This window comes from Pongo abelii, chromosome 6 (assembly GCF_028885655.2).
Source record: "Pongo abelii isolate AG06213 chromosome 6, NHGRI_mPonAbe1-v2.0_pri, whole genome shotgun sequence".
NCBI lineage: Eukaryota > Metazoa > Chordata > Mammalia > Primates > Hominidae > Pongo > Pongo abelii.
This window is the reverse complement of record NC_071991.2, coordinates 25,296,680-25,323,578: the sequence shown is the minus strand read 5'-3', so window position 1 is coordinate 25,323,578 and position 26,899 is coordinate 25,296,680. Positions and strand designations below refer to the sequence as shown.

General features: G+C 54.8%; 3 protein-coding genes and 2 pseudogenes across 3 annotated transcripts; all 5 read right to left on the bottom strand.

The window, feature by feature from the left end:
• LOC100457582 (septin-14-like) overlaps nt 1–6,145 on the bottom strand; it is a 57,131-nt pseudogene extending 50,986 nt beyond the window's left edge.
• A 10,679-nt stretch (nt 6,146–16,824) lies between these two features.
• LOC129060699 (basic proline-rich protein-like) lies at nt 16,825–23,333 on the bottom strand (the record flags this gene model as incomplete). Its single annotated transcript, XM_063725829.1, is given in 9 exon segments — nt 16,825–18,321; nt 18,324–18,402; nt 18,404–19,161; nt 19,675–19,891; nt 20,062–20,163; nt 20,279–20,620; nt 20,830–21,456; nt 21,627–21,728; nt 22,395–23,333. Coding segments are annotated over 9 exon segments (3,438 nt in total), but the record flags the coding sequence as incomplete, so codon positions are not given.
• Nucleotides 23,334–23,446: 113 nt separating this feature from the next.
• On the bottom strand, nt 23,447–24,054 carry LOC134761732 (putative uncharacterized protein FLJ44672; annotated as a pseudogene).
• Nucleotides 24,033–25,961, bottom strand: LOC129060630 (putative uncharacterized protein FLJ44672). The gene is made up of 2 exons (XM_063725828.1): nt 25,941–25,961; nt 24,033–25,112 (listed from the first exon to the last, which is right to left on the bottom strand). The coding sequence occupies exons 1-2, from the start codon at nt 25,959–25,961 to the stop codon at nt 24,120–24,122; spliced, it is 1,014 nt and encodes a 337-aa protein (XP_063581898.1). The 3' UTR covers nt 24,033–24,119.
• LOC134761731 (putative uncharacterized protein FLJ44672) lies at nt 25,953–26,843 on the bottom strand (the record flags this gene model as incomplete). Its single annotated transcript, XM_063725827.1, has 1 exon — nt 25,953–26,843. A coding segment is annotated over one exon (873 nt), but the record flags the coding sequence as incomplete, so codon positions are not given.
• Between the last annotated feature and the right edge of the window lie 56 nt (nt 26,844–26,899).

The following is a 26,899-nucleotide window of genomic DNA, read 5'->3' as shown; positions in this document are numbered from 1 at the left end:
AAATTATAGCTCCACAAAATCAGTATGTGTAATACAGTACAAATATATAAATATAAATTTTAGCCAGACTGCTTTTGTTTTAGATTGCTCAAAGCACATTTTTCAAAAAATCCATGGACAGGCTGGGCACAGTGGCTCATGCCTGTAATCCCAGCACTTTGGCAGCCCGAGGTGGGTGGATCACCTGAGGTCAGGAGTTTGAGACGAGCTTCGCCAACATGGTGAAGCCCTGTCTCTACTAAAAATGCAAAAATTGGCTGGGCATGGTAGTGGGCACCTGTAGTCCCAGCTACTTGGGAGGTTGAGGCAGGAGAATCACTTAAACCCGGGAGGCGGAGGTTGCAGTGAGCCAAGATCATGCCATTGCACTCCAGCCTGGGCAACAAGACCAAAACTCCGTCTAAAAAAAAAAAAATTAGCCAGGTGTGTTGGCAGCACCTGTAGCCCCAGCTGCTCAGGTGGCTAAGGTGGGAGGATCACTTGAGCCCAGGAAGTCGAGGCTGCAGTGAGCCGTGATCTGACAAAAAACAAAAACAAAGAAACAAAAACCAAACAACAAAAGCTCCATAACCTGACCTCCTCGCTATGAAAAAGCTGGATAGGTCACCTCTTTTCTCCCACTGTCCATCATGAGGACTGCCACAGCACTCTGTAAGCTCCCTCATAAAGGCTTTGGACTGATCATCCTGGCATTTTAGTAGTTCGCCCTGTGGAATTCAAACCAGCCCCATCTCCGGACCATTTGGGGCACTCTTTTGTGGGAATTCCTCTGCGCCACTTTTGAGGCAGCTCCAGCCAGCCTTGAATTTGACATGACACAACATAGTGATGGTAAATCATTAACATAAAGAAATGGAAACTTTCGGCTGGGCGCGGTGGCTCAGGCCTGTAATCCCAACACTGGGAGGCTGAGGTGGGCGGATCACCTGAGGTCATGAGTTTGAGACCAGCCTAGCCAACAGGGTGAAACCCCATCTCTACTAAAAATACAAAAATTAGCCAAGCATGGTAGTAGGTGCCTGTAATCCTAGCTACATGGGAGACTGAGGGAGGAGAATCTCTTGAACTCAGGAGGTGGAGGTGGCAGTGAGCCAAGATTGTGCCACTGCACTTCAGCCTGGGCCACAGAGTCAGACTCTGTCTTGAAAAAAAAGAGAGAGAGAGAAAGAAAGAAATGGAAACTTTCTATGTCAATAATTCCTCAGGTGTTCAGATTTAAGGGGAAAGGCATTCATTGCAAGGAGAACTGACCAACTTGAAAAAGAAGACAAGCAGGGCATGGTGGCTCACACCTGCAATCCCAGCACTTTAGGAGGCTGAGACCAGCAGATTGCTTGAGCCCAGGAGTTCAAGACCCATCTGGACAATATGGCAATACCCCTCTCTCTATAAAAAATTAAAAATTAGCCAGGCATGCAGGTACACGCCTGTGGTCCCAGCTACTTGAGGCTGAGGTGGGAGAATTCCTTGAGCCTGGAAGATCAAGGCTGCCGTGAGCCTGGTTCATGTCACTGCACTCCTGCCTTGGCAACAGAGTGAGATCTTGTCTCAAAGAAAGAGAAAAGAAAAAGACAGTAGCCATATACTCTTGCCTATCCCTTTATATAATGGTTTTGTGAAAATTAGAGATTTTATATTCTGGAAAATGGCTTGATAATAACAAGTGAACATGAAATTAAGAGTGTGTATCCCAGCTGGGTGTGGCGGCTCACGCCTGTAATCCCAGCACTTTGGGAGGCTGAAGTGGGCAGGTCACCTGAGTTTAGGAGCTCGAGATCAGCATGAACAACATGGAGAAACCCCGTCTCTACTACAAATAAAAAATTAGCTGATATAGTATATATAGGGCTCTGTACCACGCATGCTTTCAGGCATCCACTGGGGATCTTGCAACTTACCCCCAAGGGTGCTACTCTGTAGGCAAATGGCCATGATCTGGAAGGTAAGTCAAGATAGAAATCTATCAAACGTGAATTGTCTCCCACAACAACCAAAAAATTTGTATGCTGAAGCCCTAACCCCCAGTACCTCAGAATGTCATTTTAATGTAGATAAAGGCTTTAAAGAGGTGATAAAAGAGTGAGACTGAGCTGGGCACAGTGGCTCATGCCTGTAATACCAACACTTTGGGAGGCCGAGGTGGGTGGATCACCAGAGGTTAAGAGTTTGAGACCAACCTGGCGAACATGGTGGAATCTCATCTCTACTAAAACTACAAAAATTAGCCAGGTGTGGTGGTACATGCCTGTAATCCCACCTACTCAGGAGGCTGAGGCAGGAGAATCACTTGAACCTGAGAGGCAGAAGTGGCAGTGAGTCAAGATCATCCCACGGCACTCCAGCCTCAGCATAAAAAAAAAAACTGAGACAGTTATAGTGGAGCCCAATCCAAACTGACTGGTGCCCTTATAAGAAGATAAAATGTAGGGCTGGGTGCAGTGGCTCATGACTGTAATCCCAGCACTTTGGAAGGCTCAGGCGGGCAGATCACCTGAGGTCAGGATTTCAAGACCAGCCTGGCCAACATGGTAAAACCCTGTCTCCACTAAAAACACAAAAAATTAGTCAGGCATGGTGGTGCATGCCTGTAATCCCAGCTATTCAGGAGGCTGACACAGGAAAACTGCTTGAACCCAGGAGGCAGAGGTTGCAGTGAGCTGAGATTTCAGCACTGCACTCCAGCCTGGGCAAAAAAAGTGAAACTCCGTCTTGAAAAAAAAAAAGATAAAATGTGGACACCCAGGAGACACCAGGGAAAACACCATGTGAGAAAACAGAGATAAGGTTGTCATCTGCCAGACAAGGACAGAGATTTTCCAAGAAAGCACATCTTCTGATACCTTGATCTTGGACTTCTAGCCTCCAAGACTGTGGGAAAATATTTTTCATTGTTTAAACTACCCAGTGTATGGCATTTTGCTATCCCAGCCCTAACACACTAATGCAAATGCCTTAACAATTAACAGAAAAAAATAATTAGGATATATACATATATTACAAAATAACAGGTACAGTCATGCACATGCATAATGGCATTTCAATAAATGCTGGGCCACATATATGATGGTGGTCCCATAATATTATAATACTGTACCTTTGCTTTTTGTTGTTGTTATCATTTATTTATTTATACATGTATTTATTTATTTAGAGACGGAGTCTTTCTCTGTCACCCAGGCTGGAGTGCAGTGGTGTGATCTTGGCTCACTGCAACCTCCGCCTCCCAGGTTCAAGCAATTCTCCTGCCTCAGCCTCCTGAGTAGCTCAGATTACAGACACACACCACCACGCCTGGCTAATTTTTGTATTTTTAGTAGAGGCGGGATTTCATCATGTTGGCCAGGGTGGTCTCAAACTCCTGACCTCGGGTGATCTGCCCACTTTGGCCTCCCAAAGTGCCAGGATTACAGGTGTGAGCTTCTACGCCTGGCTATTTATACATCTATTTATTTAATTTCTGGATTCAGGGGATATATGTGCAGGTTTGTTACTTAGATACATTGCATATTAGTGAGGTTTTGGCTTCTAGTGTGCTCATCACTCAACTAATGAGAATTGTACCCAATAGGTAATTTTTCAAATCTCAACCTCCTCCCACCCTTCCCCCTTACAAATGGCCCAGTGCCTATTATTTCTGTCTAATACTGTATCTTTTTTTGTTCAGATACAGAGATACAACTGGGTGCGGTGGTTCATGCTTTGGGAGGTCGAGGCAGGCAGACCACTTGAGGTCAGGAGTTCGAAACCAGCCAGGCCAACGTGGCAAAACTCTGTCTCTATTAAACATACAAAAATTAGCTGGGCCTGGTGGCACAGGCCTGTAGTCCCAGCTACTCAGGAGACTGAGGCGGGAGAATCACTTGAACCTAGGAGGCGGAGGTGGCAGTGAGCTGAGATCACGCCACTGCACTCCAGCCTGGGAGACAGTAAGACTCCATCTCAAAATAAAATAAAATAAAATAAAATAAAATAAAAATAGATAAACAGATACTTGCCATTGTGTTATAATTCTACAGTATTCCATACAGTACCATGCTGTCCAGGTTTGTAGCCTAGGAGCAATAAGCCATACCATAAAAGACTATAGTCTAGGTATAGTCTAGGTGTGTAGTGGGCTATATCATCTAGGTATGTGTAGGTACACTCTATGATGTTTGCATAATGATGAAATCACCTAAGGATAGGTAACTACACTTGCATGCATGTGCCTTCAAGATGTGTTATTATCTCAAAATTAATATTACATCGTGAAAGGTTGGGACCAGGAACAATGGCTCACGCCTGTAATCCCAACACTCTGGGAGGGCAAGATGGGTGGATCACTTGAGCCCAGAAGTTCGAGTTCATCCTGGGCAACATAGTGAAACTCCATCTCTATAAAAAATATAAAAAATAGCTGAGCTTGGTAGCAAGCTCCTGCAGTCCCAGTTACTTGGATGGCTGAGGTGGGAAGACTGCTTGAGCCCAGAGATTGAGGATGCAGTGAGCTATGATGGTGCCACTGCACGCCAGCCTGGGTGACAGAGCAAGACCCTGCCTCAAATATAAAAAAAGAAAAAAAAAAGAAAGCTTGGTGGATTTACCAAGCATGCTTTACTGTCAAGGTTCTTCATTATTAATAGATCAAGAGACTTCAGGGAATGTCCTGTAGGTGAAATGAAGTAAAGACACATGTGGACACGAGAATCATGGTACTCAAGGAACGCTTAATCTTCAGTTATTCTTGAAGATAGGCCTTAAATTGGGCATCTATGTGGTCAACTATTGGTTGGTAGCTAAAAAAATAATTTATACATTTAGCATAACAGTTTAATAAAATCTGAAGCCTGCTTTTTTTGACCACTTAACAGTTAACATGTATGCTAAGCAGTTTTCTATAGTGATAAAGAAAAACTTGATAACATGTCCATACAAAGATATTAATTCCAAATGAATAATAAGGCTCATGCTTTACTCTATGGTTATGCAAAATGTAAACATAGAGGAAAGCTGGGTGCATCCAACAGAGGACTAGTATCCAGAATATACAAAGAACGCAAGCAACTAAACAATAACAGCAACAAGAACAAATAATTGCATTAAAAAGTGGGCAAAGGACATGAATAGACATTTTTCAGAACACCAAAATACAAAGTAAAACCACAATGAGATACATCTTACCTCAATCAGAATGGCTATTGTTAAAAAGATAAAAAATAACAGGCCAGGTACAGTGTCTCATGTCTGTAACCCCAGCACTTTGGAAGGTGAATGTGGTAAGATCACTTGAGACCAGGAGTTTGACACCAGCCTGGGCAACACAGCAAGACCCCATCTATACAAACAATTTTAAAAATTAGCCAGGCATCATGGCATGTGCCTATAGTTCCAGTTACTCAAGAGGCTAAGGCAGAAGGATCAGTTGAGCCTGGGAGGTCGAAGCTGCAGTGAGCCGAGATTGTGCCACTGCACTCCAGCCTGGGTGACAGAGTGAAACACTATCTCAAAAAATAATAAAAATAAATAAATAACATAATTTGGCAAGGATACAGAGAAATGGGAACCCTTAGACACTGTTGGTGGGAATGTAAATTAGTACAACCTCTATGGAAAATTGGTACAAATAAAGTTAAATAAAGAAATAAGGAAGCCAGGCACAGTGGCTCATGCCTGTAATCCCAGCATTTTGGGAGGCCAAGGTGGGTGGATCACCTGGGGTCAGGAGTTCGAGACCAGCCTGGCCAACATGGTGAAACCCTGTCTCTACTAAAAATACAAAAATTAGCAGTCCCAGTAACACAAACCAATCGCTCTAGTTTCGCAAAGCATGTGTTTTTCATCTGTTGTGGGTATCCTATTATACTAATAAGCAACAATGTTTAAAAGTCATCCCAATGCCTAAAACACCGCCATATACGTAACATACTTGTCCTTTACTCCAATGAAGCTTAAACTAGACTCGAACTCAGACCATTTCCCCCTCCTGGCACGCTGAAATATAAGAGGGGGAATCCAAGAAATCAGATCTGTTAAGTGCCACTATCTTCTTCCAGAGTAGGGTCAAATTCGTGTTTGCCCACAAATGTCACCGTCCCAGTAAGTCTGCAAATTCTCACCAGCCCTGGAGTACAAAGAGGCCTGACCACGGAAACACCTGTCCTAGCATCAGGAAGACAGTGGGAAACGCAACCCTCCCTGGGTCCGGGTGGCCCCAAAGCCTCCGATGCAGCGATGGGGGGACAAGAGGCGGCCGCTTGTCTGGCGGGTGCGGCGCACAGGGTCCCACACCCCCGGCCCGCCTCCCGAGAACCAGGAAACCTATCAAGCCGGCCGGGACCCACCCTCTGCAGCCCCCTTGCGCTCCTGCCTAGCCCGCCCGACCGTTCCCTGTCTGCCCCAGCCTCCCGGCTGCACTCTGCCACCTCATCCCTCCCCGGCGGCCTCGCGCCCCCCCAACTCCTCCCCGCGACCTGGGCTCGGGTCGGCCCGGGCAGGAGCGCCCGGCCGCCGCCCCCCGCCCGGCCCCGACCCTGACCCCATCAGTCCCCTCGCGGCCCGTCCCCGACGCCTCCAGGCCCGAGCTCCCGCCGCGCGCTCCCCAGCCCCAGACACCGCCCTCATCCCCCTCAGCCGCTCCCGGCCCACTCTCCCACGGCGGCTACCTGGAGGCAAGCGCAGCGGAGCACTTCACTCAGGGTCCCAGGTCTCAGAGGGCCCGGTGCTCGAGGTCCCACTCCTTCTCCAGCTCCACCGCTGCCGCCTCCCTCCGCCTCCACCCTGCTACACCCGCCTCCACCTCAGCCGCCGCCGCCAGTCTGGGCCCGGGACAGCTGCAGCGGCAACAGCCACCGCCGCCGCCGCGACCCATTGGCTTGGTCGCCTGCTCCAGGCCCCGCCCCGACAGGCGTGCGGCCCAACTGTCCCGAAAGGAGTGAGGTGGGCGGGGCGAGGAAGGCGCGCGCCAATGCGGAGGGAGTGGGCGGAGCGCTCAACCGCCAGGGAGGTCCCATCTGCCCGCTGAGACTGCGGCTGCCAGGCCTGGGGCCCGGGAGGGGTGGGGCCCGGGGGAGGGAGGGGCGGGGCCGGGCTGGCCGGGGCGGGAGGGACTTAGGGGAGCGGTGCAAGGAACGCATTGCAAGGATGCCATTGTGGGTGACTGGGTGAGGCCTCGGCCCCTCCCTCTGGGGATGGCAATCAATTGCCATCCTTTTTCCCTTTTTTGTCGTTATCACTTGATATTTCTGACCCAATCCAAATCAACCCTGGCCAATGCTTGGAGCTTTAAACACACTCCTATGACCCCATCTTCCCACTACCAACTCCAGGCACTCTGTGTTCAACCTGTGCAAAACTTTTTTTTTTAATGTGCAAAACTATGTTTTAAATTAAAAAAAAACTGTTTTAAAAAAATGATTTGTGGGCCGGGCGCGGTGGCTCATGCCTGTAATCCCAACACTTTGGGAGGCCGAGGCAGGTGAATCACTTGAGGTCAGGAGTTTGAGACGAGCCTGGTCTACATAGTGAAACCCTGTCTCTAATAAAAATACAACAACAAAAAAAATTAGCCAGGTGTAGTGGTGGGCGCCTGTAATCCCAGCTACGCGAGAGGCTGGGGCATGAGAATTACTGGAACCCAGGAGGCAGAGGTTGCAGTGAGCTGAGATCGTGCCACTGCACTCCAGCCAGGGCAATAGAGTGAGAGTCTCAAAAAAAAAAAAAAAAAAAATACGAATGCTTTGCTTTTCTGTAAGCTGAATTTGAGGTGGCTTGCTATAATTCACACAATATAGGAAACTATAAAGATGAGCTAATACAATCAGGACAAAGAAAACAAAAAGACAGAGTAAAATGAAAGGCCAGGAATAAGAACACAGATAAGCAGGCCATAGGGGCTTACACAATTATTAAGATTGCATCATAAATTTGGCTCTGAGCTTCCTGGTGGCCAAAACTAAAAGGAAAACAGATGTATGTGCTTTTCTCACTGTCTTTAAGAAAAAAGTGTTCTTGGAGATTTTCAGTGTTTCCCTGGTTGCAGCTTTCAATTTTTCAGGGGCTTTATATATTGATTTTGAGTAATAAGCAATATCCTTGTATTCGTTATCTATTGTTGGGTAAAAATTGCCCCAAATTCAGCAGCTTAATAAACAATAAACTTTTTTTTTTTCTCACAGTTTCCATGGGCTAGGAATCTGGTTAGGGTTAGCTGTGTCCTCTGGCTCAGGCTCTCACGAGGATACAATCAAGCTGTCAGCCAGGGCTGCAGCTCTCTCAAGCCTTCAGAATCCTCTTTCACACTCACTTCCACGGCTGCTGGCAGGCCTCAGGTGCTCTCTGGCTGTTGGCTGGAGACATCAGTTCCTGTCCACTTGCACCTTTTCATAAGAAGCAGCTGGCTTACCCCAGGGCTAGGGAGGGGAAAGAGGAAGAGACAAAAAAAGAAAATGAGAGAGAGTGAGATCACAGTCCTTTTTGTAACCTAATCCCAGAACTGACATCCCAAGATAAATAAGTATAATACATATTATATTATATGGTGGTAAATGCTAAGGAAAGTAATCAAAATTCTCCATGTGCTATTAGCTCATAGCACAGAGGTTAAGAGATTGGGTCCAGGAGGTAGACTTGGAGTTTGAATTCTGGTTCTGAAACTTATTACCCATGTGATTTTGGGAGGCTCTATTGCCTCTCTGAGCCTCAGTTTCCTTATTTCATGATTGTCAGTACAGAGAAAATGCTCATTTTTAAAAACCTGGAGGAGGAGTGGACCAGTAAACATCATTTGTACACACAGGACCCGCTGACCCACCAGGCAAAAAAGAGGCCTCCATTAGGCAAGTCTACCTTCCAGATGCTATGTCATATTTAAACTTCATGGGATCTGTCCAGGCACAGTAACTCATGCCTGTAAATCCCTGCAGGTTGAAGTGGGAGGATTGCTTGAGCCCAGGAGTTCAAGGCTGCAGTGAGCCATGATTGTGCCACTGCACTCCAGCCTGGGTGACAGAGCGAGACCCTGTCTCCACAAATAAATAAATAAACATTTTATGATCTGTACCAGGGTACAGGCAGGTGTTATTATCCCCACTTTTCATCCTCAACTCTGAGTTGAGTCATACATCAACTCTGATGACCTTTGTTTCCACTCCCCTTAAGCTACATCCACAGGAATAGCTACTTTACATAGAAAAGTCAATCTCAGAGGGTTGAGTAACTTGCCCAATTACTGTAAAAGGTAGAGCTTCAATTAGCACCAAAGCCCATGTGATGCTAGTATTCCCTCTCCACCCCTCCATGTGGCTTCCTGGTATTTATTTATTTAATTTTTTTTTTTTTGAGATGGAATTTCACTCTTGTTGTCCAGATTGGAGTGCAATGGTGCAATCTTGGCTCACTGCAACCTCCATGTCCCGGATCCAAGCGATTCTCCTGCCTCAGGCTCCCAAGTAGTTGGGATTACAGGTGCCTGCCACCACATCCAGCTAATTTTTGGGGGGTTTTATTGTTTGTTTTGTTTTGAGATGGAGTCTTGCTCTGTTGCCCAGACTAGAGTGCAGTGGCATGATATCGGCTCATTGCAATCTCTGTCTCCTGGGTTCAAGCAATTCTCCTACCTCAGCCTCCCGAGTAGCTGGGATTACAGGCACCCACCACCACATCGAGCTAATTTTTGCATTTTCAGTAAAGACAGGGTTTCACCATGTTAGCCAGGCTGGTCTCAAGCTCCTGATCCACCCTCCTCAACCTCTCAAAGTGCTGGGATAGCAGGCATGAGCCACCATGCCCGGCCTTGGCGTCCTTTTAATAAATCACCACTCAATTTGATGTGGAGGTTCTGTTCATTCCCAGAATATAATGAATGCATTATTTCCCAACCCACTGCCTCTGTTTTATCAGTCTAATCAAGGGCCAGGGTGTTCCCTTGTTCTTGCCTCAAGGTGAAACAGAGGGAGCTCCCCTGTGCTCTGCAGCAGGCTAGACCTAGGCTTAAATCCTAAAGTGTGCAGAGACTTCACTGCACACTGCCCTCCCAAGGCCTCTGTGATGTGTCTTGACTAGGGTCCTCTCCCTCCAAGCTCTGTGAACTTCGGCACTGGGACCCTGAAAATACTTTAAGACAGGCATAAACAAGACCCTGGCCACAAGCCTAAACTTAGTCTCAGAGCTCAGTTACCTTCAGGAACCCTGAAGCCCATGACTTCTCACAACCCTGCCATCCTATTCTTTGTCTAAAATAATTTAAACATTTATTTTTATTTTTTATTTCTTCTTTTTGAGATGGAGTTCTGCTCTGTCACAGAGGCTGGAGTGCAGTGGCATGATTTCTGCCCACTGCAACCTCTGTCTCCTGGGTTCAAGTGATTCTCCTGCCTCAGCTGAGTAGCTGGGATTACAGGAATCTGCCACCATGCCCGGCTAATTTTTGTATTTTTAATAGAGACAGGGTTTCACCATGTTGCCCAGGCTGGTCTCCAACTCCTGACCTCAGGCGATCGGCCTCCCAAAGTGCTGGGATTACAGGTGTGAGCCACCGCACCTGGCTAAGACTGTATATTTTTTAATTAAAAAAATGATTTTTGAGGCCAGGTGCAGTGGCTCATGCCTGTAATCCCAGTACTTGGGGATGTTGAGGCAGGCAGATCATTTGAGGTCAGAAGTTTGAAACCAGCCTGGCCAACATAGTGAAATCCGGTCTGTACTAAAAATACAAAAATTACCTGGGTATGGTGGTGGGTGTCTATAATCCCAGCTACCTGGGAGGCTAGGGTAGGAGAATCACTTGAGCCTGAGAGACAGAGGTTGCAGTGAACAGAGATCACACCACAGCACAATCATAGCTCACTGCTGCCTCAGATTCCTGGGCTCCAGTGATCTGCCTGCCTCAGCCTCCTGAGTAGCTGAGATTGCAGGCATGCACCACCACACCCAGTGTCAGAAACAAACTCACCTGTCCAAACCCAAAGAATGGACTCAGGGACCCAGAGAACAGTGAAAGTGAGACTCTTAATGATGGTCTTGCAGGATCAGGTGTCTGGCACCAGGCACACCCAGCACAGTTCCAAAAAGCAATTTAACCCTTCATGTGCAGGTCCCTCCCCCAGTTCCTCATAGGCTGAGTACTATGGGGTCACAATATTCCTGGATGTCACCTATTGGTTGTTGGGTAGGGGCTTTAGGTGTTTTGTTTAGGATTGTTGTTAGAAATACCAAAATTGTTAGAAATAGATAATTGGTGCCATGAAGAAAAGTCAACATGAGGACAAAAGATCTCTCAGCAAGGCAATCTTTACTTTCTGCAGAAAGGGTGCTCAATCACAGATGGAACAATGGCAAGAGCACACCCAAGCAAAGGAAAAGCAGATCTATTTATCCCTTATCCATTTGGGTCATCCTTACTGCTGTGTCCTGCATCCATTGGCTGCAGCTGAACCTCACAATCTTAAACTGATATCCGATTTGCTAATAGCCTAAAACTTTTCTAAATAGGTAAGTGCAGGGAAGAACAAAGAAGGAGAGGAAGTTGCTTATGAAAGGTTTAAGGAAGCAGTAACATTTCCAAATAAGGAAGGGGCATAAACTGTGAGCTAAGACTTGCCTGGGCCTGTCCAGACATGCCTGAGTAAGCCAAGCAACTCAGTGGGCTAAAGTGTAAGAACTAATAGTTAATAGGAGGCTTTAGAGTAAGGAGCTATTATTACTAGTGTCTATTATTTTATGTTTAAACCAAGATGAGATTTGAAGAGAAACTTTTCTACTTTTGACGGTTGTCCTGCTGCATTTTGTTGCAGCCCACAATGTGTTGAAATCCTAGTTAGCTCAGAGCCTCTTCAAATATCTGACTAATGACCCAAGTAGCTGGGCAGGCTGATAAGAACAGAAAAAAACTGCTGTTTTGCAGGCTAGTAAACTTTCATCTTAGACTAAACTTCTTTGGTTCAGGTGGGGGCAACTAAAAGGGTGAGGGTGGTGACAAGCAGGCATTCGGTGTCCAAGCAGCAGCCTAGTATATATGCTTTATTTTGTAGTTTGCTGACCTAACCTGATTTAAAACACTTTGTCTTGGAAATGGACAACCTCCAGCCTGGGTGACAGAGCAAGACTCTGTCTCAAAAAAAAAAAAAAAAAAAAAAAAAATAGAATAGTAGAATAGTTATCCAAGTATAAACACATTAAACAGAAACTCTCAAACATGCATCAATTCCAAAACTACAGCAGCTGTGGGTGACAATAGAAACTGCAGGTTAAAAAGAATCATGATACTTTTATTGTCTTTTTTCATAATTTTAATGAATGTTGAATAAAAAGATATTGAGAGGTGACAGCATGCTGGCAGCCCTCACAGCCCTCACTTGCTCTCAGCGCCTCCTCGGCCTTGGCACCCACTCTGGCCAGCCCACCGCTGTACTGTGGGAGCCCCTTTCTGGGCTGGCCAAGGCCAGAGCCAGCTCCCTTAGCCTGCAGGGAGTTGTGGAGGGAGAGGCATGTGCAGGAACCAGGGCTGCGTGCAGTGCTTGTGGGCCAGCACAAGTTCCAGGTGGGTGTGGGCTCAGCGGGCCCCATACTCAAAGCGGCTGGCTGGACTGCAAGTCCAAGGCAGTGAGGGGCTTAGCACCTGGGCCAGCAGCTGCTGTGCTCAATTTCTCACCGGGCCTTAGCTGCCTCCCTGCGGGGCAGGGCTCAGGACCTGCAGCCTTGCCTAAGCCTCCCTCCCCCTCCATGGGCTTCTGTGTGGCCCGAGCCTCCCTGACAAGCACTGCTCCCTGCTCCATGGCGCCCAGTCCTATCAACCACCCAAGGGCTGAGGAGTGCGGGTGCATGGCGAGGGACTGGCAGGCAGCTCCAGCTGTGGCCCCAGTGTGGGATCCACTGGGTGAAGCCAGCTGGGCTCCTGAGTCTGGTGGGGACTTGGAGAACCTTTATGTCTAGGTAAGGGATTGTAAATACACCAATTGGCACTCTGTACCTAGCTCAAGGTTTGTAAACACACCAATCAGCACCCTGTGTCTAGCTCAGGGTTTGTGAATGCACCATTCAACACTCTGTATCTAGCTACTCTGGTGGGGACTTGGAGAACCTTTATGTCTAGCTAGAGGATTGTAAATATGCCAATTGGCACTCTGTATCTAGCTCAAGGTTTGTAAACACACAAATCAGCATCCTGTGTCTAGCTCAGGGTTTGTGAATTCACCAATCAACACTCTATATCTAGCTACTCTGGTGGGGACTTGGAGAACCTTTGTATGGACACTCTGTATCTAGCTAACCTAGTGGGGATGTGGAGAACCTTTGTGTCTAGCTCAGGGATTGTAAACACACCAATCATCACCCTGTCAAAACAGACCACTCAGCTCTCTGTAAAATGGACCAATCAGCAGGATGTGGGTGGGGCCAGATAAGAGAATAAAAGCAGGCTGCCTGAGCCAGCAATGGCAACCCGCTGGGGTCCCCTTCCACACTGTGGAAGCTTTGTTCTTTCGATCTTTGCAATAAATCTTGCTGCTGCTCACTCTGGGTCCACACTGCCTTCATGAGCTGTAACACTCACCACGAAGGTCTGCAGCTTCACTCCTGAAGCCAGCGAGATCATGAACCCACCAAGAGGAATGAACAACTCCAGATGCGCCACCTTAAGAGCTGTAACACTCACCGCGAAGGTCTGCAGCTTCACTCCTGAAACCAGCGAGACCATGAACCCACCAGAAGGAAGAAACTCCGAACACATCCGAACATCAGAAGGAACACACTCCGGACATGCTGCCTCTAAGAACTGTAACACTCACCACGAAGGTCGGCGGCTTAATTCTTGAAGTCAGTGAGACCAAGAACCCACCAATTCTGGACACAATATCACTTTCACATAGGCATTTATCTGAAGTTGAGAAATTCTCCTACCTTAGTTTCTTCAGCTTCTGTGGTATCAAGCAAAATGAAAATTATGTATATTTAAACTAAAACACATTAAAAAAAAGTAGTTATTTATGTTTTTCAGACAGTGTCGCTCTGTTGCCAGGCTGCAGTGCAGTGGTTTGATCTCGGCTCACTGCAACATATGCCTTCCATGTTCAAGTGATTCTCCTGCCTCACTCTCCCAAATAGCCAGGATTACAGGCAACCGCCAGCACACCCAGCTAATTTTTGTATTTTTAGTAGAGACACAGTTTCACCATGTTGGCCAGGATTGTCTCAATCTCCTGACCTCGTGATCTGCCTGCCTTGGCCTCTGAAAATGCTGGGATTACAGGTGTGAGCCACCATACCAGGCAAAGTTACTTTTAATCCATTAATATATCTACTTACCTAACTACCTATTTGCACAAAAAGAGGTAGGAATTTCACTTTGTTTTTTCAGTTTTTTTTTGAGACAGAGTCTCTTTCTGTTACCCAGGCTGGAGTTCGAATGGTGTAATCTTGGCTCTCTGCAACCTCTGCCTCTGAGGCTCAAGCAACTCTCATGCCTCAGCCAGGCATGAGCTATCAGGCCTGGCCGTATCATGTAATGTTAAGAGTTATTTCTTGGTGGTTGAAAATTTCATGATTTATTACTTGCTTCTTTGTACTTTTATTGTTTTTCTCTCTCTTCTCTCTCCCCCATGCCCTCTCTTTGACAGGGTCTCACTCTGTTACCCAGGCTGCAGTGTTAAACTCCTGGGTTCTAGTGATCCACCTACCTCAGCCTCCTGAGTGGCTGGGACTACAGGTGCACATTACCATAACTGGTTTTTAATTTTTTATAGAGATGAAATCTTGCTATGTTCCTCATGCTGGACTCATACTCCTCACCTTGAGCAATCCTTCTACCCTGCCTTCCAAGAGTGCTGGGATTACAGGTGTGAGCTATAGCACCCGGCCTGCTTTGTATTTTTCTATAGGACTTAAGATTTTATATAATAATTACAAATAATTTTTACAAAACAAGTAGTCATTCTAAACTTTTCAAAATTAAACTGATTAAGAATGAGGTACAGAAAGTAGTATTAATTCAGCACTTATTATATACTAGATATTTTGCATATAGTGGATAACCTAGTCCACATATCAAGGCAGGAATTATAATCTTTATTTTCCAGGAGACAAAACTGTGGAATACAAGCATTTGTTAATTCTAGAGTTACACAGCTGCTGCCAAAACAAGTTCCCTCTTCCCAGCAGCCTGTACCTTGCTGGTTTTATCAAATTCAACACCCCTCCACTTCCAACCCCACATCTATGAGCAAGAATATTCACACACACACACATTTCTGCTATATTATATCTGCCTAGGCCAGGAGATTGTCATGACAAACCAAATGCAATACCTATTTCCTGACCAAAGCTGTTATTCAATATCTCTATGACTTGAGAAATAGTTTGATTTCAGCCTGACAAAGATCACACTGAGGTCTTAAAAGGAGTAATAATTACAAACCATCCAAGTCTATGTGAAACGGTGTGATGTTCAGATATATCCAGCACTTTGAGATGCTCTGCTGGAAGGTGGTTGAGGTGCAAAGTAATATTGACTCATGGTCATCTTGGTTCATGGTCATTAATAATGATAGTTTATACTTCTTTCATGTTTGTGCTAAGGGTGCTTTCAAAACCTGGAAGAAGCCTATCAATTTCTAGGTATTCCAAATATCTCTTTCACAATGTATATGAGTGTGTGTGTGTGTGTGTGTGTGTGTATGCTATGAAAATATATACACACATATACTCACATATGAATATATACACACAGATATTTATATATTTACATTATACTATTAAAAAGTAAATTCATTTTTTTTTGAGATGGAGACTCACTCTGTCGCCCAGGCTGGAGTGCAGAGGCACGATCTCTGCTCACTGCCACTTCCACCTCCCAGGTTCAAGCAATTCTCCTGCCTCACCCTCTGCAGTAGTTGGGATTGCAGATGCCTGCCACCACACCTGGCTAATTTTTGTATTTTTAGTAAAGACAGAGTTTCACCATCTTGAATGGGCTGGTCTTGAACTCTTGACCTTGTAATCCACCCAATTCATCCTCCTAAAGTGCTAGGATTACAGGCGTGAGCCACGGTGATGGCATAAAGGAAATTATTAATAATCCATGAAAAGAAAATGGTAGACCAGGTTTGGTGGCTCCCACCTGTAATCCCAGCACTGCAAGAGGTTGAGGGGGTGGATGGCTTGAGCCCAGGAGTTTCAAACCAGCCTGGGAAACATGGTGAGACCCCCTCTCCACAAGAAATATAAAAATTAACTGGGCATGGTGGCTCGTACCTGGGTTCCCAGCTACTCAGTAGGCTGAGGTGGGAGGATCACTTCAGCCAAGAAAGAAGAGGTTGCAGTGAGCTGGGATAATAACACCACACTCCATCCTGAAAAAGAGGTATCCATGAAAAATTTAAAGTATCTATATATACATGAATCTATATAGAAATAGTATATTAATCAAAAACTAAATTCTTAATAGTTCATGCCAAGCAAATAGCAGGCCAGGCATGGTGGCTCATGCTTGTAATTGTAGCACATTGGGAGGCTCAGAACCAACCTCTCAGAAAAAGAATCAGCAATTAGCCAGGCGTGGTGGCATGTGCCTGTAGTATCAGCTACACAAGATGCTGAGTTGGGAGAATCACTTCACGTCAAAAGACCAAGGCTGCAGTAAGCGATGATGATACGACTACACTCTGGCCTGGCTGACAGAGCAAGACCTTAACAAAACAAAAAAGATAACAGTAAAAAATATAAACATAGAAGACATGAAGTGAGAAGATGCCATGTCCAGAGTGAAGAGAAAGGGCCCAAGCAGAGGCTCATTCTCATTGCCACTGAAAGAAGACAATAAAAATGACGAGACACTAAATAAAACAAAAATCACTGTGAAACCATGCAGGCAAAATTTATTACAAATTGGTTAGAAATCCACTGTCAAGGTTAAAAGAAGAGACAGGTGTCTTCCTAAGGCACTCTGCTGTGAAGTTACCAACAAAAAACAGTCTGGGGAAGTTTTAGGCTCCTTGATGCTGTTGACCATCAAAGACTAAAAATCTGGATCTGGAAGAGGTGAATGCGAAGAATGAGCAAAGCCAGAAGAGGCTGGGATGAGGAAGAAGATGGATTTGAGTCATCACTATCAGGTCAAAGATGGGCCAGAAGAGGCCATCATGAGACAGGAGCTGGTATGAATGAGATCACAGTGAGACAGGAGCTGGGACTCGGGAGGCAGACATGAGGAAACAGATGGGCCAGGTGAGGACAGCGAGAGGCAGCAGATGGGCCTAGAGAGGCCAGTGTCAGGCAGGAGCTGGGTTGGTTGAGGCAGCCTTAAGAAGCCATTGTCACGCAAAATCTCGGCCTGTTCAGCCTGAAACCAGGAAGGCAGTGAAATTGGAGGGCTGGAATTCAGAAAGCTTCTGATATACAAAGGACACCAGGAGCCGGATAGTAACAGAGTCTAAAAGAGGTAGTTGTGAGGAAAACATGAACAAGTAGATGCACGTGAGAACAGGAGATGGGCCAGACGAGCATGCCACAATGCTGCAGTTGGATTTGGAGAAGCAAACTTCAGAAAGTTCTCAGCATACACAGGCAGAGAAAAGAAAAAAACTCAGCATAGAAAGGCTGAGCTGAGAAGTCAAGTGGGCCTAAAGAGCATATCCCAAGGCAATAACTGGGCATGTCGAAGCCTCCAGAAGGCAGGGGTCTCGGACTAAGGGGGCCACATGGAGGCGAAGAGCTGGACGTGGAGACTGCACTGGGAGGCAGAGCCTACGCCAGTCTACGTGAACCTCGGAGGCAGGAGGCTCGACATGAAAAGGCCGACCGGAGATCGACTTCTGGGCATGAAGAGGCCGCCAAAAGTCAACCGCGGGTCCTGGGAGAGCCGACAGGAGGAATGGAGGACAAGAGGCAGGAGTTGGGCCTGTCGACGCAGCGCGGAGGACGAGGAAGAGCTGGGCCCAGAGGGGCCGCCATGAGGGAGGCAGAGACTAGGCCTCTAGAGGCTGACAGGAGGCAGGAGCTGGCCCTGGAGGGGCCCACTCGAGGACGGGCTGCGCCCGGAGAGGCCGATGGGAGGCCAGACCTCGGCCGGCGGAGGCCGAACTCATGACGGGTTGGGCCCGCAGGGGCCGCCATGAGGCCCAAGCTGGGCCGTGAGCAGCCCACTGGAGGAAGTCTGGGGGCCCGGAGATGCCGTCGGAGAGCGAAGAGCAGAAACGGGCCAGTAGACGCAGCCGGGAGGAAGAGCTGGGCCTGGAGAGGATGCCAGCAGGCTGCAGCTGGGTCTGGAGAGGCCGACTTGAGGAGGTGCTGGGCCTGGAGAGGCCGCCAAAGGGGACAAACCGGGCCCGGGAAGGCCGTCGTGAGGAGCCAGCTGGGCCGAAAGAGGCCGTCGGGAGGCACGAGCTGGGCCTGTCGAAGCCGCCGGAAGGCAGGCGCGTCGGACGGCGGGGGGCCGCAGGGAGGCCAAGAGCGGGGCGTGGAGACTCCGCTGTGAGGCAGAGCCTGGGCCTGCCTACGGGCCCTCGGGAGGCAGGAGGCTGGGCCTGGGGAGGCCGACCGGAGGTCGAGCTCTGGGCCTGAAGAGGCCGCCAAAAGTCAAACGCGGGGCCTGGGAGGGCCGCCGGGAGGCATGAGCCGGGCTGGGCCTAAAGAGGCCACTGGGAGGCAGGAGGAGCTGGGCCTGGAGAGGCCGACTGGAGGAAGTTGTGCACCTGGAGAGGCCGCCGAGAGGCAAGAGCTGGGCCGGGGGAGGCCGACTGGAGGACGACTTGGGCCCGCAGAGGCCGGCGGGAGGCAGGAGCTGGCCCTGGAGAGGCCCACTGGAGGACAACGTGGGCCTGCAGAGGCCGCCGGGAGGAAGAGCTGGGCCGGGAGAGGCCGACTGGAGCACGTTCAGGGCCTGGCGAGGATGCAAAGGAGCAAACGCCAGGCCTGGAAAGGACGCCGTGGAGGCAGGAGCTTGGCCTACGCAGGCCCATGGGAGGCAGGAGCTGGGCCTGCAGAGGCCGCCGAAGGGCAGGAGCCTGGCCCGAGGAGGCCACGGCGAGGCAAGAGGTGGGCCTGGAGGGCCCACTGCGAGGTCGAGGCTGGGCCGGGAGAGGCCGCCAACAGGCAGGGGCTGGGCCTGGGGAGGCCACGAGAGGCACGAGCCGGGCCTCCACGGCCCAGCGTGAGGGAGGACCTCGGCCCGCACAGGCCAGTGTGAGGCAGGAGCTCACACCGCTGGGCGGGTTGCGAGAGGCATGAGTCGGGCCGAAACAGGCCACCGTCAGGGAGGAGCTGGGCCTGTCGAGGCTGCCGGGAGGCAGGCAGGAACCTGGCCCCGGGAATCCGCCATGAGGCCAGGCGAGAGCCGGGCCCGGAGTGGCCCCTGGGAGGCAGGAGCGGGGCCTGCACGGACTGTTCTCCAGCCACGGCTGCGTATGCGCAGGCCACCGGGAGGCAGAAGGCGGGCCTGCAGAGCTTCGGCTGGAGAAAGGGCTGGGCCCACAAAGGCTGGCGGGAGCCGGGCAGGAGCTGAGCCCAGAGAGGTTGTTTGCTTTGCTTGGGAGGCAGGAGTTGGGCCTGTCGATGCAGTCAGGAGGACCAGGAAGAGCTGGGCCCGGAGGGGCCGCCATGAGGGAGGCAGAGGCTGGGCCTCTAGAGTCCGACGGGAGGCAGGAGCTGGCCCTGGAGGGGCCCACTCGAGGACGTGCTGCGCCCGGAGAGGCCGCCGGGAGGCCGGACCTGGGCCCGGGGAGGCCGGCTTCACGACGAGTTGGGCCCGCAGGGGCCACCGGGAGGCCCAAGCTGGGCCGAGAGGAGCCCACTGGAGGAAGTCTGGGGGCCCGGAGACGCCGTCGGAGGGCGAGGAGCTGAGCCCGGAGAGGCCACTGTCGAGGCCTGAGCTGGGCGAGGAGAGCGTCGCTTGAGGAAGTTTTGGGCCGATAGAGGTCGCCAGGAACTGAGCAGGAGCTGAGTCCAAAGCGGTTGCTGTGAGGCAGGAGCCGGGCCCGTGGACGCAGCCGGGAGGAAGAGCTGGGCCTGGAGAGGACGCCGGGAGGCTGCAGCTGGGTCTGGAGAGGCCGACTTGAGGAGGAGCTGGGCGTGGAGAGGCCGCCAAAGGGGACAAACCGGGCCCAGGAAGGCCGTCGTGAGGAGCCAGCTGGGCCGAAAGAGGCCGTCGGGAGGCACGAGCTGGGCCTGTCGAAGCCACCGGAAGGCAGGCGCGTCGGACTGCGGGGGGCCGCAGGGAGGCCAAGAGCGGGGCGTGGAGACTCCGCTGTGAGGCAGAGCCTGGGCCTGTCTACGGGCCCTCGGGAGGCAGGAGGCTGGGCCTGGGGAGGCCGACCGGAGGTCGAGCTCTGGGCCTGAAGAGGCCGCCAAAAGTCAAACGCGGGGCCTGGGAGGGCCGCCGGGAGGCATGAGCCGGGCTGCCCCTAAAGAGGCCACTGGGAGGCAGGAGGAGCTGGGCCTGGAGAGGCCGACTGGCGGAAGTTGTGCACCTGGAGAGGCCGCCGAGAGGCAAGAGCTGGGAAAGGGGAGGCTGAATGGAGGACGACTTGGGCCCGCAGAGGCCGGCGGGAGGCAGGAGCTGGCCCTGGAGAGGCCCACTGGAGGACAACTTGGGCCTGCAGAGGTCGCCAGGAGGAAGAGCTGGGCCGGGAGAGGCCGACTGGAGCACGTTCAGGGCCTGGCGAGGATGCAAAGGAGCAAACGCCAGGCCTGGAAAGGCTGCCGTGGAAGCAGGAGCTTAGCCTACGCAGGCCACTGGGAGGCAGGAGCTGGGCCTGCAGAGGCTGCCGAAGGGCAGGAGCCTGGCCCGAGGAGGCCACGGCGAGGCAAGAGGTGGGCCTGGAGGGCCCACTGCGAGGTCGAGGCTGCCGGGAGGCAGGCAGGAACCTGGCCCCGGGAAGCCGCCGTGAGGCCAGGCGAGAGCCGGGCCCGGAGAGGCCCCTGGGAGGCAGGAGCGGGGCCTGCAGGGGCTGTTCTCCAGCCAGGGCTGCGTCTGCGCAGGCCACCGGGAGGCAGAAGGCGGGCCTGCGGAGCTTCGGCTGGAGAAAGGGCTGGGCCCACAAAGGCTAGCGGGAACCGGGCAGGAGCTGAGCCCAGAGAGGTTGTTTGCTTTGCTTGGGAGGCAGGAGTTGGGCCTGTCGACGCAGCCAGGAGGACCAGGAAGAGCTGGGCCCGGAGGGGCCGCCATGAGGGAGGCAGAGGCTGGGCCTCTAGAGGCCGACAGGAGGCAGGAGCTGGCCCTGGACGGGCCCACTCGAGGACGTGCTGCGCCCGGAGAGGCCGCCGGGGGGCTGGACCTGGGCCCGGGGAGGCCGGCTTCACGACGAGTTGGGCCCGCAGGGGCCGCCGGGAGGCCCAAGCTGGGCCGAGAGGAGCCCACTGGAGGAATTCTGGGGGCCCGGAGACGCCGTCGGAGGGCGAGGAGCTGAGCCCGGAGAGGCCACCGTCGAGGCCTGAGCTGGGCCGGGAGAGCGTGGCTTGAGGAAGTTTTCGGCCGACAGAGGCCGCCAGGAGCTGGGCAGGAGCTGAGTCCAAAGTGGTTGCTGTGACGCAGGAGCCGGGCCCGTGGACGCAGCCGGGAGGAAGAGCTGGGCCTGGAGAGGACGCTGGGAGGCTGCAGCTGGGTCTGGAGAGGCCGACTTGAGGAGGTGCTGGGCCTGGAGAGGCCGCCAAAGGGGAAAAACCGGGCCCGGGAAGGCCGTCGTGAGGAGCCAGCTGGGCCGAAAGAGGCCGTCGGGAGGCAGGAGCTGGGCCTGTCGAAGCCGCCGGAAGGCAGGCGCGTCGGACTGGGGGGAGACGCAGGGAGGCCAAGAGCGGGGAGTGGAGACTCCGCTGTGAGGCACAGCCTGGGCCTGTCTACGGGCCCTCGGGGGGCAGGAGACTGGGCCTGGGGAGGCCGACCGGAGGTCGAGCTCTGGGCCTGAAGAGGCCGCCAAAAGTCAAACGCGGGGCCTGGGAGGGCCGCCGGGAGGCGTGAGCCGGGCTGGGCCTAAAGAGGCCACTGGGAGGCAAGAGGAGCTGGGCCTGGAGAGGCCGACTGGCGGAAGTTGTGCACCTGGAGAGGCCGCCGAGAGGCAAGAGCTGGGAAAGGGGAGGCTGAATGGAGGACGACTTGGGCCCGCAGAGGCCGGCGGGAGGCAGGAGCTGGCCCTGGAGAGGCCCACTGGAGGACAACTTGGGCCTGCAGAGGTCGCCAGGAGGAAGAGCTGGGCCGGGAGAGGCCGACTGGAGCACGTTCAGGGCCTGGCGAGGATGCAAAGGAGCAAACGCCAGGCCTGGAAAGGCTGCCGTGGAAGCAGGAGCTTAGCCTACGCAGGCCACTGGGAGGCAGGAGCTGGGCCTGCAGAGGCCGCCGAAGGGCAGGAGCCTGGCCCGAGGAGGCCACGGCGAGGCAAGAGGTGGGCCTGGAGGGCCCACTGCGAGGTCGAGGCTGCCGGGAGGCAGGCAGGAACCTGGCCCCGGGAAGCCGCCGTGAGGCCAGGCGAGAGCCGGGCCCGGAGAGGCCCCTGGGAGGCAGGAGCGGGGCCTGCAGGGGCTGTTCTCCAGCCAGGGCTGCGTCTGCGCAGGCCACCGGGAGGCAGAAGGCGGGCCTGCGGAGCTTCGGCTGGAGAAAGGGCTGGGCCCACAAAGGCTAGCGGGAACCGGGCAGGAGCTGAGCCCAGAGAGGTTGTTTGCTTTGCTTGGGAGGCAGGAGTTGGGCCTGTCGACGCAGCCAGGAGGACCAGGAAGAGCTGGGCCCGGAGGGGCCGCCATGAGGGAGGCAGAGGCTGGGCCTCTAGAGGCCGACAGGAGGCAGGAGCTGGCCCTGGACGGGCCCACTCGAGGACGTGCTGCGCCCGGAGAGGCCGCCGGGGGGCTGGACCTGGGCCCGGGGAGGCCGGCTTCACGACGAGTTGGGCCCGCAGGGGCCGCCGGGAGGCCCAAGCTGGGCCGAGAGGAGCCCACTGGAGGAATTCTGGGGGCCCGGAGACGCCGTCGGAGGGCGAGGAGCTGAGCCCGGAGAGGCCACCGTCGAGGCCTGAGCTGGGCCGGGAGAGCGTGGCTTGAGGAAGTTTTCGGCCGACAGAGGCCGCCAGGAGCTGGGCAGGAGCTGAGTCCAAAGCGGTTGCTGTGAGGCAGGAGCCGGGCCCGTGGACGCAGCCGGGAGGAAGAGCTGGGCCTGGAGAGGACGCTGGGAGGCTGCAGCTGGGTCTGGAGAGGCCGACTTGAGGAGGTGCTGGGCCTGGAGAGGCCGCCAAAGGGGAAAAACCGGGCCCGGGAAGGCCGTCGTGAGGAGCCAGCTGGGCCGAAAGAGGCCGTCGGGAGGCAGGAGCTGGGCCTGTCGAAGCCGCCGGAAGGCAGGCGCGTCGGACTGGGGGGAGACGCAGGGAGGCCAAGAGCGGGGAGTGGAGACTCCGCTGTGAGGCACAGCCTGGGCCTGTCTACGGGCCCTCGGGGGGCAGGAGACTGGGCCTGGGGAGGCCGACCGGAGGTCGAGCTCTGGGCCTGAAGAGGCCGCCAAAAGTCAAACGCGGGGCCTGGGAGGGCCGCCGGGAGGCGTGAGCCGGGCTGGGCCTAAAGAGGCCACTGGGAGGCAAGAGGAGCTGGGCCTGGAGAGGCCGACTGGAGGAAGTTGTGCACCTGGAGAGGCCGCCGAGAGGCAAGAGCTGGGCCGGGGGAGGCCGACTGGAGGACGACTTGGGCCCGCAGAGGCCGGCGGGAGGCAGGAGCTGGCCCTGGAGAGGCCGACTGGAGAACAACTTGGGCCTGCAGAGGCCGCCGGGAGGAAGAGCTGGGCCGGGAGAGGCCGACTGGAGCACGTTCAGGGCCTGGCGAGGATGCAAAGGAGCAAACGCCAGGCCTGGAAAGGCCGCCGTGGAGGCAGGAGCTTGGCCTACGCAGGCCACTGGGAGGCAGGAGCTGGGCCTGCAGAGGCCGCCGAAGGGCAGGAGCCTGGCCCGAGGAGGCCACGGCGAGGCAAGAGGTGGGCCTGGAGGGCCCACTGCTAGGTCGAGGCTGGGCCGGGAGAGGCCGCCAACAGGCAGGGGCTGGGCCTGGGGAGGCCACGAGAGGCACGAGCCGGGCCTCCACGGCCCAGCGTGAGGGAGGACCTCGGCCCGCACAGGCCAGTGTGGGGCAGGAGCTCACACCGCTGGGCGGGTTGCCAGAGGCATGAGTCGGGCCGAAACAGGCCACCGTCAGGGAGGAGCTGGGCCTGTCGAGGCTGCCGGGAGGCAGGCAGGAACCTGGCCCCGGGAAGCCGCCGTGAGGCCAGGCGAGAGCCGGGCCCGGAGAGGCCCCTGGGAGGCAGGAGCGGGGCCTGCAGGGGCTGTTCTCCAGCCAGGGCTGCGTCTGCGCAGGCCACCGGGAGGCAGAAGGCGGGCCTGCAGAGCTTCGGCTGGAGAAAGGGCTGGGCCCACAAAGGCTGGCGGGAACCGGGCAGGAGCTGAGCCCAGAGAGGTTGTTTGCTTTGCTTGGGAGGCAGGAGTTGGGCCTGTCGACGCAGCCAGGAGGACCAGGAAGAGCTGGGCCCGGAGGGGCCGCCATGAGGGAGGCAGAGGCTGGGCCTCTAGAGGCCGACGGGAGGCAGGAGCTGGCCCTGGAGGGGCCAACTCGAGGACGTGCTGCGCCCGGAGAGGCCGCCGGGGGGCTGGACCTGGGCCCGGGGAGGCCGGCTTCACGACGAGTTGGGCCCGCAGGGGCCGCCGGGAGGCCCAAGCTGGGCCGAGAGGAGCCCACTGGAGGAAGTCTGGGGGCCCGGAGACGCCATCGGAGGGCGAGGAGCTGAGCCCGGAGAGGCCACCGTCGAGGCCTGAGCTGGGCCGGGAGAGCGTGGCTTGAGGAAGTTTTCGGCCGACAGAGGCCGCCAGGAGCTGGGCAGGAGCTGAGTCCAAAGCGGTTGCTGTGAGGCAGGAGCCGGGCCCGTGGACGCAGCCGGGAGGAAGAGCTGGGCCTGGAGAGGACGCCGGGAGGCTGCAGCTGGGTCTGGAGAGGCCGACTTGAGGAGGTGCTGGGCCTGGAGAGGCCGCCAAAGGGGAAAAACCGGGCCCGGGAAGGCCGTCGTGAGGAGCCAGCTGGGCCGAAAGAGGCCGTCGGGAGGCAGGAGCTGGGCCTGTCGAAGCCGCCGGAAGGCAGGGGCGTCGGACTGGGGGGGGCCGCAGGGAGGCCAAGAGCGGGGCGTGGAGACTCCGCTGTGAGGCACAGCCTGGGCCTGTCTACGGGCCCTCGGGGGGCAGGAGACTGGGCCTGGGGAGGCCGACCGGAGGTCGAGCTCTGGGCCTGAAGAGGCCGCCAAAAGTCAAACGCGGGGCCTGGGAGGGCCGCCGGGAGGCGTGAGCCGGGCTGGGCCTAAAGAGGCCACTGGGAGGCAAGAGGAGCTGGGCCTGGAGAGGCCGACTGGAGGAAGTTGTGCACCTGGAGAGGCCGCCGAGAGGCAAGAGCTGGGCCGGGGGAGGCCGACTGGAGGACGACTTGGGCCCGCAGAGGCCGGCGCGAGGCAGGAGCTGGCCCTGGAGAGGCCGACTGGAGGACAACTTGGGCCTGCAGAGGCCGCCGGGAGGAAGAGCTGGGCCGGGAGAGGCCGACTGGAGCACGTTCAGGGCCTGGCGAGGATGCAAAGGAGCAAACGCCAGGCCTGGAAAGGCCGCCGTGGAGGCAGGAGCTTGGCCTACGCAGGCCACTGGGAGGCAGGAGCTGGGCCTGCAGAGGCCGCCGAAGGGCAGGAGCCTGGCCCGAGGAGGCCACGGCGAGGCAAGAGGTGGGCCTGGAGGGCCCACTGCGAGGTCGAGGCTGGGCCGGGAGAGGCCGCCAACAGGCAGGGGCTGGGCCTGGGGAGGCCACGAGAGGCACGAGCCGGGCCTCCACGGCCCAGCGTGAGGGAGGACCTCGGCCCGCACAGGCCAGTGTGAGGCAAGAGCTCACACCGCTGGGCGGGTTGCCAGAGGCATGAGTCGGGCCGAAACAGGCCACCGTCAGGGAGGAGCTGGGCCTGTCGAGGCTGCCGGGAGGCAGGCAGGAACCTGGCCCCGGGAAGCCGCCATGAGGCCAGGCTAGAGCCGGGCCCGGAGAGGCCCCTGGGAGGCAGGAGCGGGGCCTGCAGGGGCTGTTCTCCAGCCAGGGCTGCGTCTGCGTAGGCCACCGGGAGGCAGAAGGCGGGCCTGCAGAGCTTCGGCTGGAGAAAGGGCTGGGCCCACAAAGGCTGGCGGGAACCGGGCAGGAGCTGAGCCCAGAGAGGTTGTTTGCTTTGCTTGGGAGGCAGGAGTTGGGCCTGTCGACGCAGCCAGGAGGACCAGGAAGAGCTGGGCCCGGAGGGGCCGCCATGAGGGAGGCAGAGGCTGGGCCTCTAGAGGCCGACGGGAGGCAGAAGCTGGCCCTGGAGGGGCCCACTCAAGGACGTGCTGCGCCCGGAGAGGCCGCCGGGGGGCTGGACCTGGGCCCGGGGAGGCCGGCTTCACGACGAGTTGGGCCCGCAGGGGCCGCCGGGAGGCCCAAGCTGGGCCGAGAGGAGCCCACTGGAGGAAGTCTGGGGGCCCGGAGACACCGTCGGAGGGCGAGGAGCTGAGCCCGGAGAGGCCACCGTCGAGGCCTGAGCTGGGCCGGGAGAGCGTGGCTTGAGGAAGTTTTCGGCCGACAGAGGCCGCCAGGAGCTGGGCAGGAGCTGAGTCCAAAGCGGTTGCTGTGAGGCAGGAGCCGGGCCCGTGGACGCAGCCGGGAGGAAGAGCTGGGCCTGGAGAGGACGCCGGGAGGCTGCAGCTGGGTCTGGAGAGGCCGACTTGAGGAGGTGCTGGGCCTGGAGAGGCCGCCAAAGGGGACAAACCGGGCCCGGGAAGGCCGTCGTGAGGAGCCAGCTGGGCCGAAAGAGGCCGTCGGGAGACAGGAGCTGGGCCTCTCGAAGCCGCCGGAAGGCAGGCGCGTCGGATTGGGGGGGGCCGCAGGGAGGCCAAGAGCGGGGCGTGGAGACTCCGCTGTGACGCAGAGC